A 19,408-nucleotide genomic window follows, 5' to 3' on the forward strand; every position below is an offset into this window, starting at 1 on the left:
GTGAATATTCATGGTTTAGTGAATAAACTAAGGTGTTAATTGAAATACCCAAATGAGGAACTAAAGAAGACTGGGTAGGGCTGCCTACAGTGCTGATGTCAATTTCCCAGCATGCATTTTGGTAGGCAATACTTAGTTGGTGTAATGACATGATATGGAGTCTACTAGTCCTGCTTCTTGGATCTAGGTCCACTTTAAAAAATATAATAAAGAAAAAGGAAAACAAATAGACATAAAAACTGAATTGATAAACTGCTAAAAGGTTACTCCTTAAATTTAGAAATGGCAGGTTGCCTTTGAGGATACATTCACAGGGACAGAAGCAGATGGTAAGTTTTAAAGACGTGCTGGAGAAAGTGGCTTTGTTTTATTTCTTAGAACAGCATATGACACTTTAGTAAGATTAAAAATTGCTTTGTCAATCCTGGCAAATATGGGAGCTTTGTTTTCTCTATGTAATTGATATAACAGAAAAAATTATTTTCTGCAAAACAAGGTCTTGTGTTTATTAGGTAACCTGGAGAATAATCCCACCTAAGGTTCAGAGATTTCATACAGACCCAAGTGTACAGTACAGAATCCTTATCAGCCACAGACACATGAAATAAGAAACCTGCAAATATCCAATATGTTTTAACAAAAAGATTATATTGCACATTTACCTGTAAGAAACCAGAGGGATCATTTTCTTTGATTACTTCAAGGCAATACTCCATCAACCCAGTGGACTGGCGCAGTTTCAGTGTACAATGATTTATTTGGTCCCAGACAACCTAGAAATAAACACACATAAAAGATTATCCCCTTTACAATGGATTAGTATATTGTACCGGTGGGACTAATGCAAGATGAAAGCTCACAAGAGCATAATGCCAGCAGTCAGCAGTGTCTTTAGCTGCTTCTACTTTACATGTCTTGTACATCACAGCAAACCAAGACTGGACATATTACCAGGTCAACTCCCAACAATACTCTCAATGAAACACAAACTTATCTGTATATATTTCACAGCTGCTGCTTTTACCATCCCATATTACTTCTCTATGGCTCACACATATTCAATATATGGCAGAAACCCTCCCTTAGGACATGCTCTAAATTAAAGCCAAATGTTCTTCTTTGTTGTTTTTGGACAGATTTTGGAAGCATTAGAGTCCTTGTAAGGTTTTTTTATTTATTGCTTTCTGTTTCCCTTTTAAAATTCTTGTATGGTAATGAGAGGAAATCTCTGTGATGAAGACATGAACAAAAACACATTTTTGTTAAGGTGGGAATGGTTAGCATTAAACCAGGGTTAACTTAGTGAAATAAATCCTTAACGGGTTACAATTTATTTATTAGAGGTGCACTGGTTTCATTTTAGAAAAATATTACTTTGATAATTGACATCATAGTAAAAATGGCAAATTACCACACATTTTATAAAAGAATTAAGCCAAATATAATTTCTTAAATTACTGATTACAAAGGATTTACAGAAGTGTCTTGCATGAAACACATTGGGCCTGATTTATTAAAGCGCTCCAAGACTGAAGAAGATCCCCTTTTATTGATGAAGCTGGGTGATCCAGCAAACCTGGTTCTGTTCCAGTATTGAAAACATTTGCTAACAAATAGCAAATGATTTTTAAGAAATCTATTTAAGGTTTTCTGGATCACCCAGCTTCACCAATGAAAGTGTATTTTCTCCAGCCTTGGAGAGCTTTAATAAATCAGGCCCATTGAGTGGATACATGTATCTACATCATGGCACCAGTTTGAGACTGTAAGAGTGCTGATGAGGTAGCTGCTTGACTATTTATATGATTTTCTGAGTGCTGGGTGCAGCACTAATTCATGTGAGCTTTTCTGTTGTTTTCATTCATTTTTAATAAAGTAAAATTTTACTCTATGCAGGGCTGTTACTATTATGATGTGACTATTAAGGGGATGAACTGAGATGAACTAAGACCAGCGGAAGATTAAGTGGGTTGTCCAGGCAGCTGATATTCAATTAACACATACAAGTATGATCTTTTCCAGCTGAAGGGTCCATGCTAAAGGTGAGATGGGGAATGATGAAGTATACAGTCATTACATTTTCCTAAAATTTTTACAGATACAGAAGGTTGGGAGGGAAAGCGGTGAAATTCACAGTGAAATGTTTTTAAGTGGAGGCTGAATTTATTGTAGACTTTATAGACAGATGTGCAACTTTTGACCTTTTCTATTAAATTTCATACATCAGAGCATGAGGCTGCATGTGCCCAAAGAACACAAGTCTGATGCTTGGGAGGGGCTTTCCTAAAATGGGGTGACAGACAAAAAAAAAAAATCTACCCCTGCTTTATCCAAAGCTAAAAAGAAATAGAAGAACAATGAATGGAGTTAGGCTTTTTGGCTACTTGAATTTGTTTATTACATTCATAAATTGTGTCCCTATAAGAAGATACTCTCTATTGCAACTCAATATTTGGAATCAGGAACACACAAGCAAAAAAAAAATGCTACCACATACCAAAAAAGAAAAATTTGACTTTAGGCATTTTGATTTATGATTTTATGCAACTAAATTAATATTATGATTACTACAATCTGGTATATTATCAGTTCATTATCTCAGTGTCTGTGATATTACGGCTCACCTTGAATTTATGTTCTCGTTCTTTTGTGACTTTGGTAAGCAATTTCGCTTTCTGACGGTTTAATGCATCAACCAGAGCATCACATTGAGCAACCAAGCATGCTTCATATTCCAGACCATTTTCCTAAAAGAAAGCCAATCATGCGAGAGGTGTTAGCTAAACTGTAACACAAAGGTGATATGAAATTTAAAAAGAAAATTTAAATCAATTATTCATTCCATTAGGATCAGCATTCCTGTATGGAAAAAATGTGCATATAAAAGACCAAGATAACAATGGTATTTAAATCCCAAATTACCTTTAAATTTTAATCCACTGAATACATTTTAGGCAAAGGAGTTTTTATCAAACAAATTAGTGACACAGACACAAATCAGGCTGCCTCTATCTTAGCTAAGTCACTTTGACAGGTTTATTATTGTATTTGTATTGTATTGTATTTTTAAGGACAGCACGGTGGCCTTTGCAGTGCTAGGTCCCTTGTCTGCATGGAGTTTGCAGGTCCTCTCTGTGTTTGCGTGGGCTTCCTCCATGTACTCCCGTTTCCTCCCATATTCCAAAAGCAAGCAGTGAGGTTGATTGGCTTCCCTCCAAAATTGACCCTAGACTGTATTAAAGACATATGACTATGGTAGGGACATTAGATTGTGAGCATCTTTGAGGGACAGCTAGTGACATGACTATATAATTTGTAAAGTACTGCATAATAATATTAATTTGTGACCTGGGTGTCTGAATTCCTAGGCAGTCATCTGTAAGAGATGTGCAAGTTACAAACAGATTTATTATTGAACTTGGAACAGATTTTTGCTCTAAAATATTTAAGAAGTTTGTAGGGTCAAGTTACATTTGATTGCAGTGTAAAGCTACATAAACATGTCAAATTTTTCTCGCCCGATAATCGGCTCAGGTGCGGATATCGGGCGAGAATCTGGCATGTGTACAGCCTGTGTCGTTCATTGTCCGTGGATCAGTCCTGGCGGATCCATGGACGTCGAACAACGAGCAATCCTAATGCAAGGGAAGGGGGAGAGCGCACAGCAGGGTGCCGCTCCATCGCCTCCCCCCTCCCCTCTCCATAGAGCAGAACAGTGCTGTATGTACAATACTCGTTCGTGCATCGTGTGGTTCTTATCGTTGGAAAGGATCCTGAAAGATTTACTTTATATCGAAAAGAAAAAATAGAAACTCAAGTTATAATTTTGTAATAAATAATTTGCATGATCTGTCCCGCTGCTTTCATTAGTACTGCCTTCTGTGTGACATGATTGATAAATGTTCTCCGGTTTGTTTTCATTTGAGAGCAGCTATAAATGAGCTGAAGACTCAGTCTCTGAGAGAAGGTCCTTTACTCTCGGTGTAGAAGCAGTGGTCTCTCTGCACATTGCTGATTGAAGTGTGCTAGCTTTGAATAATCAGCACGAGATTGTAATTCCAATTAAGTTTAGTTAAAAAATTGTAACCAGGCTGTTTGTAAGCAATATCAGAAGAAGATATCACAAGAGAAGAATGTACAACTGTACAAGGCCACAGGAAAGGCTGCATTTCAGCTTGAATGATTTAGGATTATCTTTTGTATAAATCTGCAGTGCCAGAATTGGAAACTGTTTTCAGAAAAAATGTGCCAGAAATCAGATTGTCAATGTTCTGAAAAAAATATACCTGGACTTGTTGAAGTATATTCTTTAGTTGAACCAGGAATTCTTTGGCTTCTTTTGCTTTATCAGAAACTCCACTTAAAGCCTGGGAAAGTTGAGCCTGTGTAGAAGAAATGTAACAGGTGTGAACATCATTTCCATCTTTTAGTATTCAAGAAATTGGTAATAGCTGATTGCTATACCTTATATGTAAATCACTAAGAATAAAAATGTAACCACCTCCACACATACATCTGTTCCATAAAATCTCTGGTCTTTCCAATTTACCAAGTAAACCTATTCTTATTTTTTGTATAAGCTGTCCAATTATCCTAATCATGTTGCTGTGCTAATGTTATCAAATTAAGAAAAGTTTAACTTCAACCAAATACAGTATTTTTTAGTTGCTTATTTCTTGAACCACAATATACATTTTACAAATAAAGGTAGAAGGTACATTGGTTACATACACAGAATTGTACATGCAACATTAATCTAATAACCAAAACTATTTTACTTGCAAGAGAGCAGGACCATGTTATAGCTTTCACTATACCCAGGTTGGGAAACACGGCTCTAACCTTTCAAGAATACCTGTCCTGGGAGGACATGGTAACTACTATTACTCACTTTCCCTTCTGAAAACCCTGGCATGCACACTCCATGGCAAAGCATACTTATTAGTAAATTCACGGTACCCGGTAGCCTGGGTGTTTATCCAGGTGCAACATGGTGGCATAGTAAATACTGTAAGAATGCAGTTATGTGTCTGCGTACAATTGGCCTGATTTATTAAAGCTCTTCAAGACTGGAGATGATAGACTATCATGGGAGAACCTGGGTGATCAAGCAAACCTGGATTGAGCACACATAAGCATTAGTACATAGGTGTATTGCATGTTAAATGCATGTGCTTTGGTGGTTTATGTAATGCAACAATGGTTTACTAATACATTGTTAGTAAATTATGCAACAGCTGTACTGATTCCTTATTGTGACATGACTATAGACTTTGTACAGCACTGCATAATATGATGGCGCTATATAAATAAAAAATGTGTAATAATAATAATATTAATTGTGACATTTGTGCAGTTGCTCTGTATGCAACAAAATCAGAGGATCAGAGATCCTCTCTTTCTATATGACGTGCCGTGTTTGTATTGTGTCCATCTATCTATCCATCACTCCTTGCCATCTTTCTGCCACTTCTGAAGCTGCTAAAATCAGTCCATAAATATTTACATTTATGTTTTATTTCTGAGACACAAGATCTTGTACACAAATCCAAATTTACAAAGTGTGACTAAAGAGGAGGTTGCCGAAACGATCAAAGCGAACAATGAAAGGGTAGAAGAGTCTCTAATTAGTACATGTGTTCTTGCAAGCTGTGTTATTAAGCTGTGACCTTTAGTTTAGAGATTCAATTTGTTGAGATAATTTACAGGTATGCTACAAAGATCACTTTGTGGAAGTCTTGATGATAACTCTGTTGGCTTGATCTAGTCACAAAATGTAGGTGGTAAAAAACTGGGGTAAAGAATGATGTATCAGTGTTGTTTTAGGACCTCATTGTCTAAAAGCAAATGTTTTTTTTAAAAAGAAAAAATAAATATGTAATACAGATTATTTCCATTATTGTCCAACTGCACAGATGGCCATGTGCCTTCCACTCTACAATATTACAATATTCATATAATACAATATACATACATTGTATTATATCAAAAGCCTTCCTTAAGCCGCATACACACGTGCAATTCTTGTCATTGGAAAGGATCTTTCACAATCTTTTCCAGCGATAAGAACCGCACGATGCATAAACGAGTGATGTACATACACCACGTTCTGCTCTATGGAGAGGAAGGGGAGGCAAGGGAAGGGGGAGAGCGCGCAGCAAGGTGCCGCTCCGTCGCTCTCCCCCTTCCCTTGCATTAGGATCGCTCACCATTCATCGTCCGTGGATCCGCCAGGACAGATCCACAGACGATGAACGACACGGACTGTACACGCGCCAGATTCTCGTCCGATATCCACCCTGAGCTGATTATCGGGCGAGAAAAATTTGACGTGTGTACGTAGCTTAAGCAGTCCATTCAGTTTACATTGAGTGGGCAGTATGTGCAGGAAAGAAGTGCTAGAAGTTATGGAGGTGAGCAGTATTTACGGGACAGGAGGGCTGGGAGTTTAATGGTGTAGTACATGTAGGAGGGGAATGCACAGGGTATGTCAGTGAGCAGTATGTGCAGGAGAAGAGTGTGGAGGGAATGGGGGTATAACAGTGGGAAGCCAACTGCATGCACTGGCCATTGTCACATCTTGATAAAATTGGCCACTGTGTGTATGGTCTACTGCTAAAATGAACCCAAATAATTCATTAAAATATTCAATATATTCTATTAATATTAATAAAAATTACATTTGGATTTAGGGTGCACTGCAATCCATAGGCCCCTCTATACATTCAAGAATATGTTCCCACCTATGCATATGTGTTACATAGATTGTTGCAGCGTAGATGACACATCGATAGCATCTACTACTTTTTATATTAACTATATGTTTTATTATTTAAAAAACTATGTGGTACTGGTTATGTCAAAATATATTCTGGGTTTTGTGGATAATTGTAGCTTTTTCAGTATGGTGCTGATTGTATCTGTGTGATCATGTTCGTGGTTGTTAGGAAGGTATATTGTGCATCTGTGGACACAATTCCTGATGTGTTAGTGAAGCACCAGCTATGTATCTGCTGACTTTAGTTTGGCACGTACAGTAAAGATCATGTCCACAGTTTTGGTTGTGTCAGTATGGCAATGATTGACCTCTGTGGATCTTTTCTATGGCATAGTACACAAAGTGGATGTCATACCTGCATCTCTCACATTAGTCATCACAAAAGTATCTCAGGTGGTACAAACTGAAACTTTTTACATCATTTTGCTGCTCATGGACTAGGTAATGAATAGTCTAGATACTGGTTGTATACCTGTGGACAGGTTTCTAGTACATCAATAATATACTGAATGTGTCAGTACTGTGCTGATCTGTAGTGGTGAAATGGCCAGGGAGGGATTTGCTGTGAACAATGTGTGAGGTGGGTGGGGAGGCATACAAACAAAATTATATATATTTTTATATATATATATATATATATATATATATATATATATATATATATATATATATATATATATATATATATATATATATATATATATATATATATATATATTAATACCCTAAAACAGCCTTTAAAATTATCATTTTTTAATTCATAATCAAAAAGTCAGGTGAACAAATTTGTTAAAGTTTAAACATTAGAATGGCTCTTCTGAGCATGATAGATAAAAAACAGAAGTCGGATCACCAAAAACGATAAAGAAGAGTACACCTAGAACAGTAAATATGGATTTTTCTGTGAATAAATTATTATATGTTATATGGAAGAGAGTAATCAGAATCATTTATTAATGCTCCCCAAGGCTGGAAAAAAAAACTTTCATCTGTGAAGCTGTGTAATCCAGCAAACCTGGAATGGATTTCTTCAAAGTCGTTTACTATTTGCAAGCAATGTTTTACTATTTGCAAGCAATGTTTTGAATCCTGAACCAGATCCATTCCAGCTTTGCTGGATCACCCAGGTTCACTGATGAAAGTGTATCTTTTTCAGCCTTAATGAGCTTTAATAAATCAAGCCCAATGACCCTAAAGAGAACACACTGGAATATTCTCCACCAGTAATTGTTTCAGTGAATGTCAAATTCGCTGCTTTATAAATAGACCCCCTAGTGTTCTAACAAGTCCACCACTGGTGGGACTCTAGTGGAGTGTTTTAATTGGATAAACTGTGACGATAGTGATTGGTTACCTAAATTATCTGATGCTGAGTAAGAATACACAATTTAATTTTTAAATTCAGATATATATATGCAAGTGGGAACTAAAATCACACTAAAATAGAAGACTAAAATCACACAACATTTCAGAATTTTAACATGAATTTTAAATAATAAAAAAAGAAGCAATTATCAATAGTGTCATCTCAAGATTGTATTATCATAATTCATAATGCATTTGACTGGGCATAATGTATCCTTAAGTGCTCACTATCAATATCATTCCTAAAGTTTGCATATCAAGCTTTTTTTTCCTTTTTTAATTAAACACATTAATGGTATATTGATTTGTCTCTCTGCTGTAATATAACAGCCGTCTGCAGTTTTTCCCAAGGTAAAAGAATGAGAAATAAATGAGCTAATGGAATCTGAATCGAAGAGCATCACCTGACTTCTAAGAAGTGGTCATTAATTCATGTCTTCTGTGTGACATTGACCCCTGTATTGTACCTACTTGTTCACAAAACATGGGCTAAATACGTGTGACATCATGCCTATAGGAGGCTTTCGGGATGCAATTATTCCAACATTTTAATTATAATACCACATAATTAGGCCAGATAGGGTGTGACTGCAAGGTGTGCTGGCTGAACCAATAAGATGATATAGGAGCCTATCTATTATACCAGCTGGACTTGACTATGTACTCACACCATCATCCTTCAGTTCAGGGGTCGGCAAACTTTTGGACTACTAGGCCATTTCAGGAGGTCAAGAAAGCACACTAGGCCAGAAGAAACAAGGTGTCCAAGGAAAGGTTTTTTCCAACTGTGACTGGAAGTGAGCAGCCTCAGTCTTCCGCTCATCCGGGGTGTAATCTCTGTACGTGTGTGCATGCTTGGCATTGAAATGCCCCTTGAGCTTCGACCGCTTGAAAGTGCTGTTGGTGTCGTTGCACACTAAACACAGGACTTTGTTGCCGCGTTGGACAAAGAATAATTCGTCAGTCCATTCGGGGTTGAAGACACAACTTTCGAGGTCAACCTTCCGGAGACTGGTAGCAGCGTATTGCTTCTGTTCTTTAGGCATAGTAATTGGGGTTACTGTGCGGGAACTCGATATCGCGGGAACTCGGGATAACGTGACAATTCAATTAGACCAGATCCAACAATAAATAACTAGGGGGGCGTTAGGCCAGACTGGAATACTGGCTAGGCCATATCCATCCTAAAGGCCGGAGTTTGCCTACCTCTGCTCTAGTTCTTCAAGATTTACATGTGTGCCATCTGAATCACAAGATACCTACAGATTTGTGAAAACATTAATGGGTCTTAGAATTAGGGATAGAAATGGCCGTTATAATAAGAATACTTTAGGTTAGGAGAGACAGGCACTTTAGAGGTTCTTGATTTGGTATCTGCCAATGATGGGAACCCTAGGAAATTCATGCAAATTTGGTTCTATTGGATGCAGTTTACCTACACATCTGAATTTAGATCTCTTCTGATGCAACAAGACACTACTGCAGGTTCACCCAATCCTACTAATGATGAATATACGGCCTCTACTGTGTGCTCTCACAATCCTTTCTCCTATTCCTCCCTTTCCCTTTTATTCTTTTTCTATATTTCTTGTTTTACCAAACTTTCTCCTTTCCTTATTCATTCTTAGTTTTCCTCTACACTTATATATAGAAAATGTCTTACCCGACACCCCAGATTTTTTTTCTTATGTACTTTTTTTTTGTTGAAATAACATTTATTGCACAAACTGTTTTGGCTCTAACATATTTTAGTTATTGCTGTATAACTTCAATAACGTGAAACTTTGTTGATGAGTGTATGATTAGTTAAAACAAATAATTTGATTTTGTTATTGTATTGTTATAGTCTGGATTGAAAGAATAAAAAAACATTTTAAAAAATGTAGAGGTTCTTGATCATTTCACTACAGAATACGTACTTGTGTAGCAGTAAGGCATTTAAAGCAATTAGACAAGCTTAGGAAGTAGTAGAAAGTACAGGAATACTATGTACAGTTGAAAAAATATTGGTATCCTGTCACATATAAAGGGGAAGTCTAGTTAAAGCCCATTTTCTAGTTTTCAGGAAAGGTTTAGTATTTCCTCACTTTCTGACCTGCCTACTGACCACTATCCTGAAAATACAACGTGGAGGAACATTGTAATGTTTTTCATGTTTTTGCTAAAAGCAAAAATCTCCCAATCTCAAAACATATTTCAGTGACAACTATCAAAAGAATTCTTCTCACTTTTTGTTTCTATTTTGGTATATCACAAAAGATTATTGCACTGGTTTTTTACTCCCACTAATAGCTCTTGCCTAGTGATAATCATTTCAATGTGACAGCAGGTAAAGGAGGCATTTGAGGTGGTGATAAAGTAACACTAAAGATAACATAGTAAGACTAAAGCTACATAAATAAATCGTATATTAGTTTCCCGAGACAAACAATTGTCTTGGGTGAAAAATCAGACAGTTCCTTGACGTCATTCATCAATCCGCCACAGAGAACTGATGAATAAGTGATCGCAAATGCCTGCTGCGCATTAGATATAGAAGAGAGCACAGTGAGGTGCTGCTTGCACGTCCCCCATTTATCACTCAATAGAACAGAGTGTTGCTGTGTGTACAGTCCCCATTTATTCATTTATCCCTAGAAATAATAATGAAAGATCATTTCCTTTGACAATCATCTGACACCCATCAGATGTCTGTATGCGGCATAGAACGTTTAGCTCTTTAAAACAAATGTGAGAAGTAAGTCTTATATTTGTGAATGTGATATTTTTAAGAGAAAATTATTATGTAATACAGAAACTCATCCATCAAGAGGTAACTAAACTAATGTCAGAAATTAGTTGTTTTCTTTGGACAAAGTATAGTAGATTGATATCAGTGGGAATATGAGACTACAAAGGTTGTTGTAGTTACTTGAATAGTTACATGAAAAAAGGCAAAGAGAAACAGAAAGGGTTTTTTGGCAATAATACTTATATTTAGCAAATAGCATCACACAGTTACAATATTAGGCATAGTATTTTGTTTGGGACCTTGGTAATTCCAGTCCAAAACATTAAACAATGATACCTTTGCTAGACATTTATCATCTACTGCATAGATATAGATTGTTGTCCGTGATACACGTAGTGGCTAGTAGCCAACGCGAGAGTACGTGAGATGATAGATAGTTTAAACGCTTGCAGACTTTTAACACCTGACGCGTTTCGCCCTCATTGGGCTTCCTCAGGGGTGACTGTGCTTAACTACGCCGAACATTCTCCACAATGTATAGTATCATGGGGTCAGTAGGTGGTATTAGATTGGAGGAGTGGTATTTTAGGTGCTGTATATGTATTCCTTTGTCTTGATCACAGGAGGATATGAAGGGAGAAAATACAAAATAATGGGGGAATCCGATATGGTGATTTTTGCAGGGTATTCCCAGTAAATAGGAGTTTAATACCCGCTTGTGTCACCAAAGAAAAATGTCCAGAGAGCTGCAGCCGCAGCTTCCTCTAGGTTGTTAGAGATGCGCCAGGTACTGCCATGGTTTTGTTGTAGGACGGTTTGAATGTCACATTCCAAAAAAAAGTCTGAGCAGCCGCAGCCCAACTCATGCTTCTTAGTTGAATCTAAATGAGATATATTTATTATAACACATCAACAAAATAACAATCAATTGGCCAAAGTGGGCAATGGGCATTGTCTGAAAGTAAATGTGAAGAAATAAAATTAAGGATTATATATATAATGAGACTGGGTGTCATCAATGCATGTCAATACAGTCATCAGAACACATTTTTACAGAAGTGTTGCAATAAAATGGTATTTCAGTTACTGATTTAATTTTTGAATCCAATAATGATGAGTAGAACACTGATGAATAATAGTTTGGCAGCACCTAGGAAATCTGATGCAATATCATGAAATGTTAGATGCCTCATCAGCTAGGGCTGGGGGCTGGCAATATCTGAAAAATGCTGTCAAAACCACTTAAACAATGATATTCTGTTTCAGACATGATAGATACATGTCAAAGCTACATATTGCATTAGATGGTGCATGTTCAGTATTCACCAAAACAAAATGTATTTGTAAGGATCATATGGGAGTACAAAAATACAATCTGCACAGTCTTTTGGAGAAGGAAAAGCAGGCAGAGAGAAGAAAATATCTTTCAAATCCTAATTAGCTGTAGCTGCCAACTGCTTGTTGTGACTAATAAATGATAAGTACACAGATCCTGATAATGATCACATTATCGTATACCATTAAACCATATATACCATATTCCAATATTTTGGCATGGTTGATATATGGAGACCACTTGTGTGCGCTAGCCAGGGACAAGCCTGAGTAATGAGAGGTAATAGCCATCTTTATAGGTTACTTTTATGGATGAATAGTAAGTTAATATTACAAAATATTTTATACATTCCTAGAATATATACAAATATTTATATTTATAATATTTTACATTATTGTGATACTGCATAAATATTTTAAAGGAAAATGCTTTGCAGTATGACAGACATACATACACAATAGTCCTGATTTATTAAAGCACTCCAAGACTGGGGAAGAAATCATATCATGGGAGAACCGAAGTGATCCAGCAAACCTGGAATTAATTTCTTAAAATAATTTGCTGTTATATTGCAAATGTTTTAAATCCTGGACTAGATTCATGTTGGATCACTCAGGTTCACCCATGATAGTCTGATAAGCTTTGATAAATCAGGCCAATGCCTATTATGATTTTAATGTTTTAGAGAATCATCCTTATCTCAGTTAAGGCTGCTATATTTGAATTTTTAATCACATAAGGTATAATATAGATTTCAATACAATGCCTATAATTACCTGTACTCTATTATATATACACAACTGTATCAAAATCAGGATAGCCTCGTCTGTGCTCCTCTCTGATTTAATTTCACATTGTTACTTTTACCTCATTTTGTTATTTTCTGAGCAAGCACACTTTTACTGGGCTGGCGAATGGCAGCGTAACCATTACAGCTAGGTAACAAAGTAATTAGAAGGGAGCTGTCATAGACTTTTCTGGCTTATAAAGGATAGGACAGGCATCTTGTAATGTATTTACTTTAACAATACTTTTGCAATGGTGCACAGGTCCCTTTAAAATTAATTTTTGTATATTTGTAATTATATTTGTACACTAGCCTACCAGATTTGCTAAGTATGTTTTTGTTGTGCTCCCTATTAAGTTATTTAGTTGTGCTTCGCTGTTCCTTTTCCAATGTATTTTATTCAATAATAAAACTATTTTATCCAATAGTATCTAATATACCTATTGTATCAGTATATGTATGTATATATCCAAAGAGCACACCTTCTTTTGTTGGTGTGATGCAACTTATTGGGAATTATTTAGTGATAGATACTATTGTAATATTGTTAACCCCCAGGAAAGTCAATTCAGAAAAGTCAATGTTAAGATTGCCAAGCCTAGAATCATATAGTATATCAATTTGAAGAAAGGAAAAAAGAAAGGCTTTCTGGGAAAATTGCTTCAAAACAAATATATTTAATTTCACAAAAGTTGCCCTAAGCTTAATATACATCTACTATACTAGTACCCTGGCTAGACACAGTAAATTCTATACTTGCTTGGTAAATATTAAACCCATGTTAGAGGTAGCACATAGGGTCATTGGAGCAATTGCAATCTATATTTCTATACCCGACCTGTTTCGCTTAAAAAGCTTCCTCAGGGGATTCAATTGAGACCGCAATTGATATCCAAGACTCTGTTGGATTACTCATAAAACGTTAAGTAGGATGAAAGATGAAAAATGAGATGTACAAGAACAGACTTATCGTGTGCAATTCAAGTAGGATTTCTTGGTTGGCCGCAGCTCTTAAATCATTAAACTAGTAGATATCCTACATCTTATAGGATTCTTATTGGTAGTTTATTCTTCTTGACTTGTTTGAGGACACCAGTTAAAGGGGGCACGCTGATGTATAGGGGTCCTTTTTTGGTGTAAGAACTTCTAATATATATTTGTCAGGCTTCATAGAAATTGGCCCCCATATGGGTCCACTGAATATCTTATAAGGCCAAAAGGACCATGATGTCAAAAATTGGAGGGGTTATTCTCAGATAGTGGGGACATTGGATTGTGAGCTCCTTCAAGAGACAGTTAGTGATACGACTATGGACTTTGTACAGCGCTGCGTAATATGATGGTGCTATATAAATACTGTGTAATAATAATAATATTATATATATGTAGGTATCCAAAAAGCACACATTCTTTTCTTGGTGTGATGCAACCTATTGGAAATTCATTACTGATAGATACTATTACTTACATTGCATCAAAAGTAAATTACATCAGACAAAAGAAAAAAAGATAACATCTGCTAGTTGAAATTATATATCTGAAGGCAGAATGGAACGTTCCTGTAAGAGACGTCCTACATTATTTACAATCAGAAATCTGTTGTAGCTTACACCTAGCTGATAAATATATATATTGTATAAATAATGAATGTTACATTTAATAAGCACACCTGTGTATCACCAAACCCTCCCCCAGCTCTAGCTGGCTATGCTTTTCTCTGGGGATGAGCTTTAAATATACATACACACACAGCCCTGAATGGATGTACACAACAAGCACCACCCTAACCCATAAAAAACAGCTAAACCCACAGGATCAATTAATAAAGACAAACTCACAACATCATGCCAACAATATTTTCTATTACACTGCAGTGGGCTTGTAAATGTCATGTAAGCAGTGGCAGTAAAAAAACAGATGATCACTGATTGACCCAAGGTAAGACTCAGATCCAGCTATGTGAACAAAAGAATAAGGCAGGAAGAGAGAAACTAGAATAAAAAAGAAGCAATGTAAGGCATACCTTATTGTAAAAATGTGTGTTCTGGGGAGAGGGGGTGAATGTGTAATAAAATAAAAATAAATGGTTTATATTTCTAATAGGGGTCTATTAATAAAGCATCAAATCTGACATTCACTGAAACATTCTCTGATAGGGAGTCTTCCCATGTGTTTCTATAGCAGTAAATGATTCTCCCCCTGGGAATGTTTCAGTGAATGTCAGATTCACTGCATTAGAAACAGACCCCATAGTTTTTACACGTGTGATAGTTTTTTTATGGATCATTTGTACATAAATAGGAATAATACAGATGAGTAGGCAAGGAAATAATATTTTCTAAATGGTAGCTGACCATTCAGAGGTTCAGCTGATATGCCAGCCTGTGCCAGCATTGTGGCAAATCAATGATACTTTAAGTTATGGATTAGCATATGACCCAGTCTTTTTCCACGGATGATGGCGCTCTCAGTCTGGTCACTGGTGCTGGAAAATCCTTGGTACTTACATGCTCAATCAAAGAACCCCCATAGAGCATATGACAGGTTCTCTTTAAGGATATTATGGAAACAGTGAAATTGTGAAGAAGCTTTTCAAAAAGATAAACTTTGATCTTGTTCAACTTCAAAATTTTTCCACAAAGCTGACAAAGTTTTTAAAAAGCTGACAAAGTTTCCGACTGTCTCACATTGTACAAAAAAAAAAGATTTCGATACTTTTTTTTGTCTGTACCTGAGCGATTTCCCTACTTCTTGTCCCTGTAACATGTTGGACCCTGGACAGAAGGTGATGTTTTACTATGTCCCTAGCCTATTCAATGCCAAAAATGTTTTTGTGACAATTCATGAAAGAGTCAGATCAGTGGAACTTCTTTATCGCACACACAGGATAAAACAGCATAGTCCCCACTAACGCGTTTGACCGTACACAGTCATAGCCATGGCAAACTGTTCTGCTATGACTTAGACTCATTTCACATCTGTAGCATTCTGCCACAGGCTCAGCCATTAAAGTAAATGACAGAGGCTGGGACTCTTTCTGTGCACGTGGCTGCAGGCGGCTATGGCAGATTGTGGCACGGTTCATTTGGCCATGTGGTTGTTGCCTAAAGACCAGCATGAGAGCCATGTGCAAATGGGTTTGCCTGTGGTGCAGTTTGCCTCTCATGGCGGCACAGCAGCAGTTTGCTATGCACCCAGGAGGACATATTTTAACATATGAGTATAATAAAGGATTTCCATCATTTACAATTTTTTTTGACTTCACAATTCAAACACAAGCCAAATAAAACCACACACTGTGACACCATAAAACCTGGAACTACAATTTACCTTTTGCTATTAAGAGGTTTGCTAATTACTTTGCACCAAGGTTCACAACTGCCATATAGCACTCATGTGCAGAATGTTACACCTTAACATACACTGCACTAAGGCAATCCACTTGTTGGGAATTGTGAATTGTAAATGTGTCACCTGAGCCACCAAAAAAGGCACTGGATGGCTATTTGGAATGAATAGCGCCATATCTCTGTATGTTGGGTTAAGCACAGCACCACAGTGCACATCCAAGTTTTGTTTTACACATTTGTCCTAATGAGGAACTTTATTTGTCATTTTAACATCAGGCAACCAGGACATTTCTTAAGGATATAACACAATATTATCAATATTGAACCCTTTTACTGCATTAGGTGGAACTTCAATAAAACTTTGCACAGATTGTTATAGTTGTGTCCCCAAAGTAAGTGATGTCCCATCTATAACACTTAGATGATCAGATGGAAATATCCCTGCATGCTTTTTTAGTGACCCTGATGGGAACAGAGAGAAGAATACAAACTTTATAGAAGTTCTAACTTTTCGCCTTTATACCTAAAACTTTTTAACCAGAGCCACTTACTGTTCCCGGGATTAAAAAAAATATTGAGTTAGTAGTATACAACATACATGCCACATTGTCATCTAACTTAAAACTGAACTCCGGGCAGATATAACAACCACTGGGCTATGATAAACTGGTGGAGAGGCTGTGGTGCAGGTATTGCTTCAATACACCCCTGACATGTTTACCTGACCTTAGGCGTAGTGACTTACCTGCAGCAGCCCCCAAGTAATAATAAATAAGGGTGGCAATGAGTTGTTCAGAACCACCTACCCTAAATGTGCAAATGCTGGTTCTTTAAGGACCAGTACATGGGTGTTGGCAGCTACATTACTGGTAAGGTGTGAGTGGCCAAGCCACTGGCAAGGGGTGAGCAGTCCTCGGGGTGCAAGGTATGTGCATCCAGGTGGCTAGCAAGGTGTGGGCAGGTACACGACTGGTAAAGTGTGAGCAGTCCTCAGGGTGCAAGGTATGTGCGTCTAGGTGGGTGACAAGGTGGGCAGCTACATGACTGGTAAGGGGTGAGCAGTCATTGGGGTGCAAGGTATGTGCGTCCAGGTGGCTGACAAGGTGGGCAGCCATGGCCTGGGAAAGTGCCAGCTGCCAGAAGCCATACAGGACCAGAGCAGGAAGATGACCTCACCATAGCGCTGCTGCTCCTTTACTGTCCAATCACAGGCTGGGCAGCACAGTAAGTCAGATCATCCTGGTAAGTTTCAGGAATGTCCAATCATGTAGCCGCGGCCTGGAGTTCAGTTTTAAAGCATGGCATGTAAAGTAAATAAAGGTAAGTGTGCCGGCAGACTTACCTTGTGTTGCTTCCACATGATGCCCAGGGCTTTCATCTCATGCTTGGTGTGTTTCCCTTCCTGCTGGCACTGATAGCACACTGGTGTCCTACAATTCAGGCAGTACATGCTGTAGTTCTCCAGCTCATGATCGGTGCAGGTTGGGAATTTTCTGTTGGCGTTGGGTGGCGCCATGGCCGCGCCGGGCAGTTTGCTTCTGAAGGCGCCGGAAGGCGCTAACTGAGCGGGTGACACCAACCTGTGCTTGGCAAAGGGTCCTCTGATGGGGTGACACTTCTTCTGGCAGGAAGAGCAGTAAAGGACATCGCATTGCTCGCACATTACAGCCGCCTCCGCCGGGTTGCTATCACACAGCTGGCACCTGGCACTGCCCAGTCCCCCGGCCGCCTCCGAGCTGCCCTCGGCCTGCCCTGCCCCCCGCTCCTGTTGGTATCTGTGCACGATGGTCTCCAGCAGACGGTTGCGCTGGAAGCCCCGCAGACCCCGCTCATCCAGGGAGGCGCTGCGGTGACACTGCGGGCAGGTGATGGAGGAGGAACTACACAGACTGCCGTGCAGAGCCCGGGAAGAGGCTGAGGCGCCCAGGCTGGGGGCCGGGGGAAGGACCCGCACTCCATTCGGTGATTTGAGGCTGGGGGTGTAGGAGCCGTAGCCGCTGTCCGTCTCGCTATGCAGGCTCATTTTATCCAGGTGGTCGGGGTAATCGTACTCTGCCCCCATCAGCAGCATGGGCCGGGCCGTGTGCGGTAAGTGCTCGCCGTCCGGGGTCTGCACCACGATGGTTCGGGCACAGGGCAGGCACACATTGTGGGAGCAGGGCAGGATCAGCGGCTCCCGGAAAAACGAACCGCACACCGGGCACTTCAGTTCTTCCTCCATGGCCGCCGCACCGCCCTCTCACCGTCTACAGCCGCCCCTGGACGGACACTGATGTCATGAGACGGGGCCTGTGTGTGAGAACCGCGGGGACACACCGAATCACCACCGGGGAATAACGAACAGGCTGCGATAATACCGGGGGGAACAAAAGGGGCACCGGCTTCACATACCGGGCACCGACATACAACGGGCACTACTAGGGGCACCGCACAGCGACAGCCCCGGTATAATGGACGGCTCGGGGTTCAGCACCGCGGACAGCGCCCGGGCCTCATACAATGCGCTGAGCACGGCTGGGATCAGCACCGCCAACCTGCGGACAGCGCCCGGCCCGAACCCCTAATACCCCCGGACATCGGACAGCTGGAACCTTCCACCGATCCCCAAATACATCCAACCGAGCGGAGAGCGGAACACAGGCTGTGATTAGCCTGGCAGGACGGAGGGGGAGAGGAGGCGGAGGAGGGGGAGGGGAGGAGAGGAGGGGTCTGCCGGGGGAATAAAAATATAGAAGAGGGAGGGAGGGTGACATGATGCTGACAAATAGGTGCGGGGTACAAATATCCCGGTGTGAGGATTGGACAACACACATAATAGATCTTCATCACTCATCTCCATCCTCATCACCACCACCATCATCCTTATCATCACTCATCTGTATAGAAAGGGATTAGGTCCGTGGATTCCATCATCATCATCATCTTCATCACCACCACCATCATCCTCATCACCACCATCATCATCCCCATCATCACTCATTTGTATAGAAAGGAATTAGGTCTGTGGATTCCATCATAATCCCCATCATCATCATTTTTCCTACCACCACCATTCTCATCT

At 39.1% G+C, this 19,408-nt stretch overlaps 1 protein-coding gene across 3 annotated transcripts in view; it reads right to left on the bottom strand.

Moving 5' to 3' along the window:
* Positions 1–19,033, bottom strand: part of TRIM67 (tripartite motif containing 67) — a 39,107-nt gene extending 20,074 nt beyond the window's left edge. The window contains exons 1-4 of one of the 3 annotated variants that reach the window (XM_072409362.1): positions 17,690–19,033; positions 4,287–4,382; positions 2,625–2,747; positions 663–773 (exon numbers count right to left, since the gene is read on the bottom strand). In XM_072409362.1, coding sequence (XP_072265463.1) covers positions 663–773; positions 2,625–2,747; positions 4,287–4,382; positions 17,690–18,568 — 1,209 coding nt within the window. In that variant the 5' untranslated portion in view covers positions 18,569–19,033. The remainder of the gene's footprint in view (positions 1–662; positions 774–2,624; positions 2,748–4,286; positions 4,383–17,689) is intronic. The other 2 variants (XM_072409363.1, XM_072409361.1) reach the window with 2 other exon arrangements.
* Positions 19,034–19,408: the final 375 nt, after the last annotated feature.

The sequence above is a fragment of the Pyxicephalus adspersus genome, chromosome 4, assembly GCF_032062135.1.
Source record: "Pyxicephalus adspersus chromosome 4, UCB_Pads_2.0, whole genome shotgun sequence".
NCBI classification, from domain to species: domain Eukaryota; kingdom Metazoa; phylum Chordata; class Amphibia; order Anura; family Pyxicephalidae; genus Pyxicephalus; species Pyxicephalus adspersus.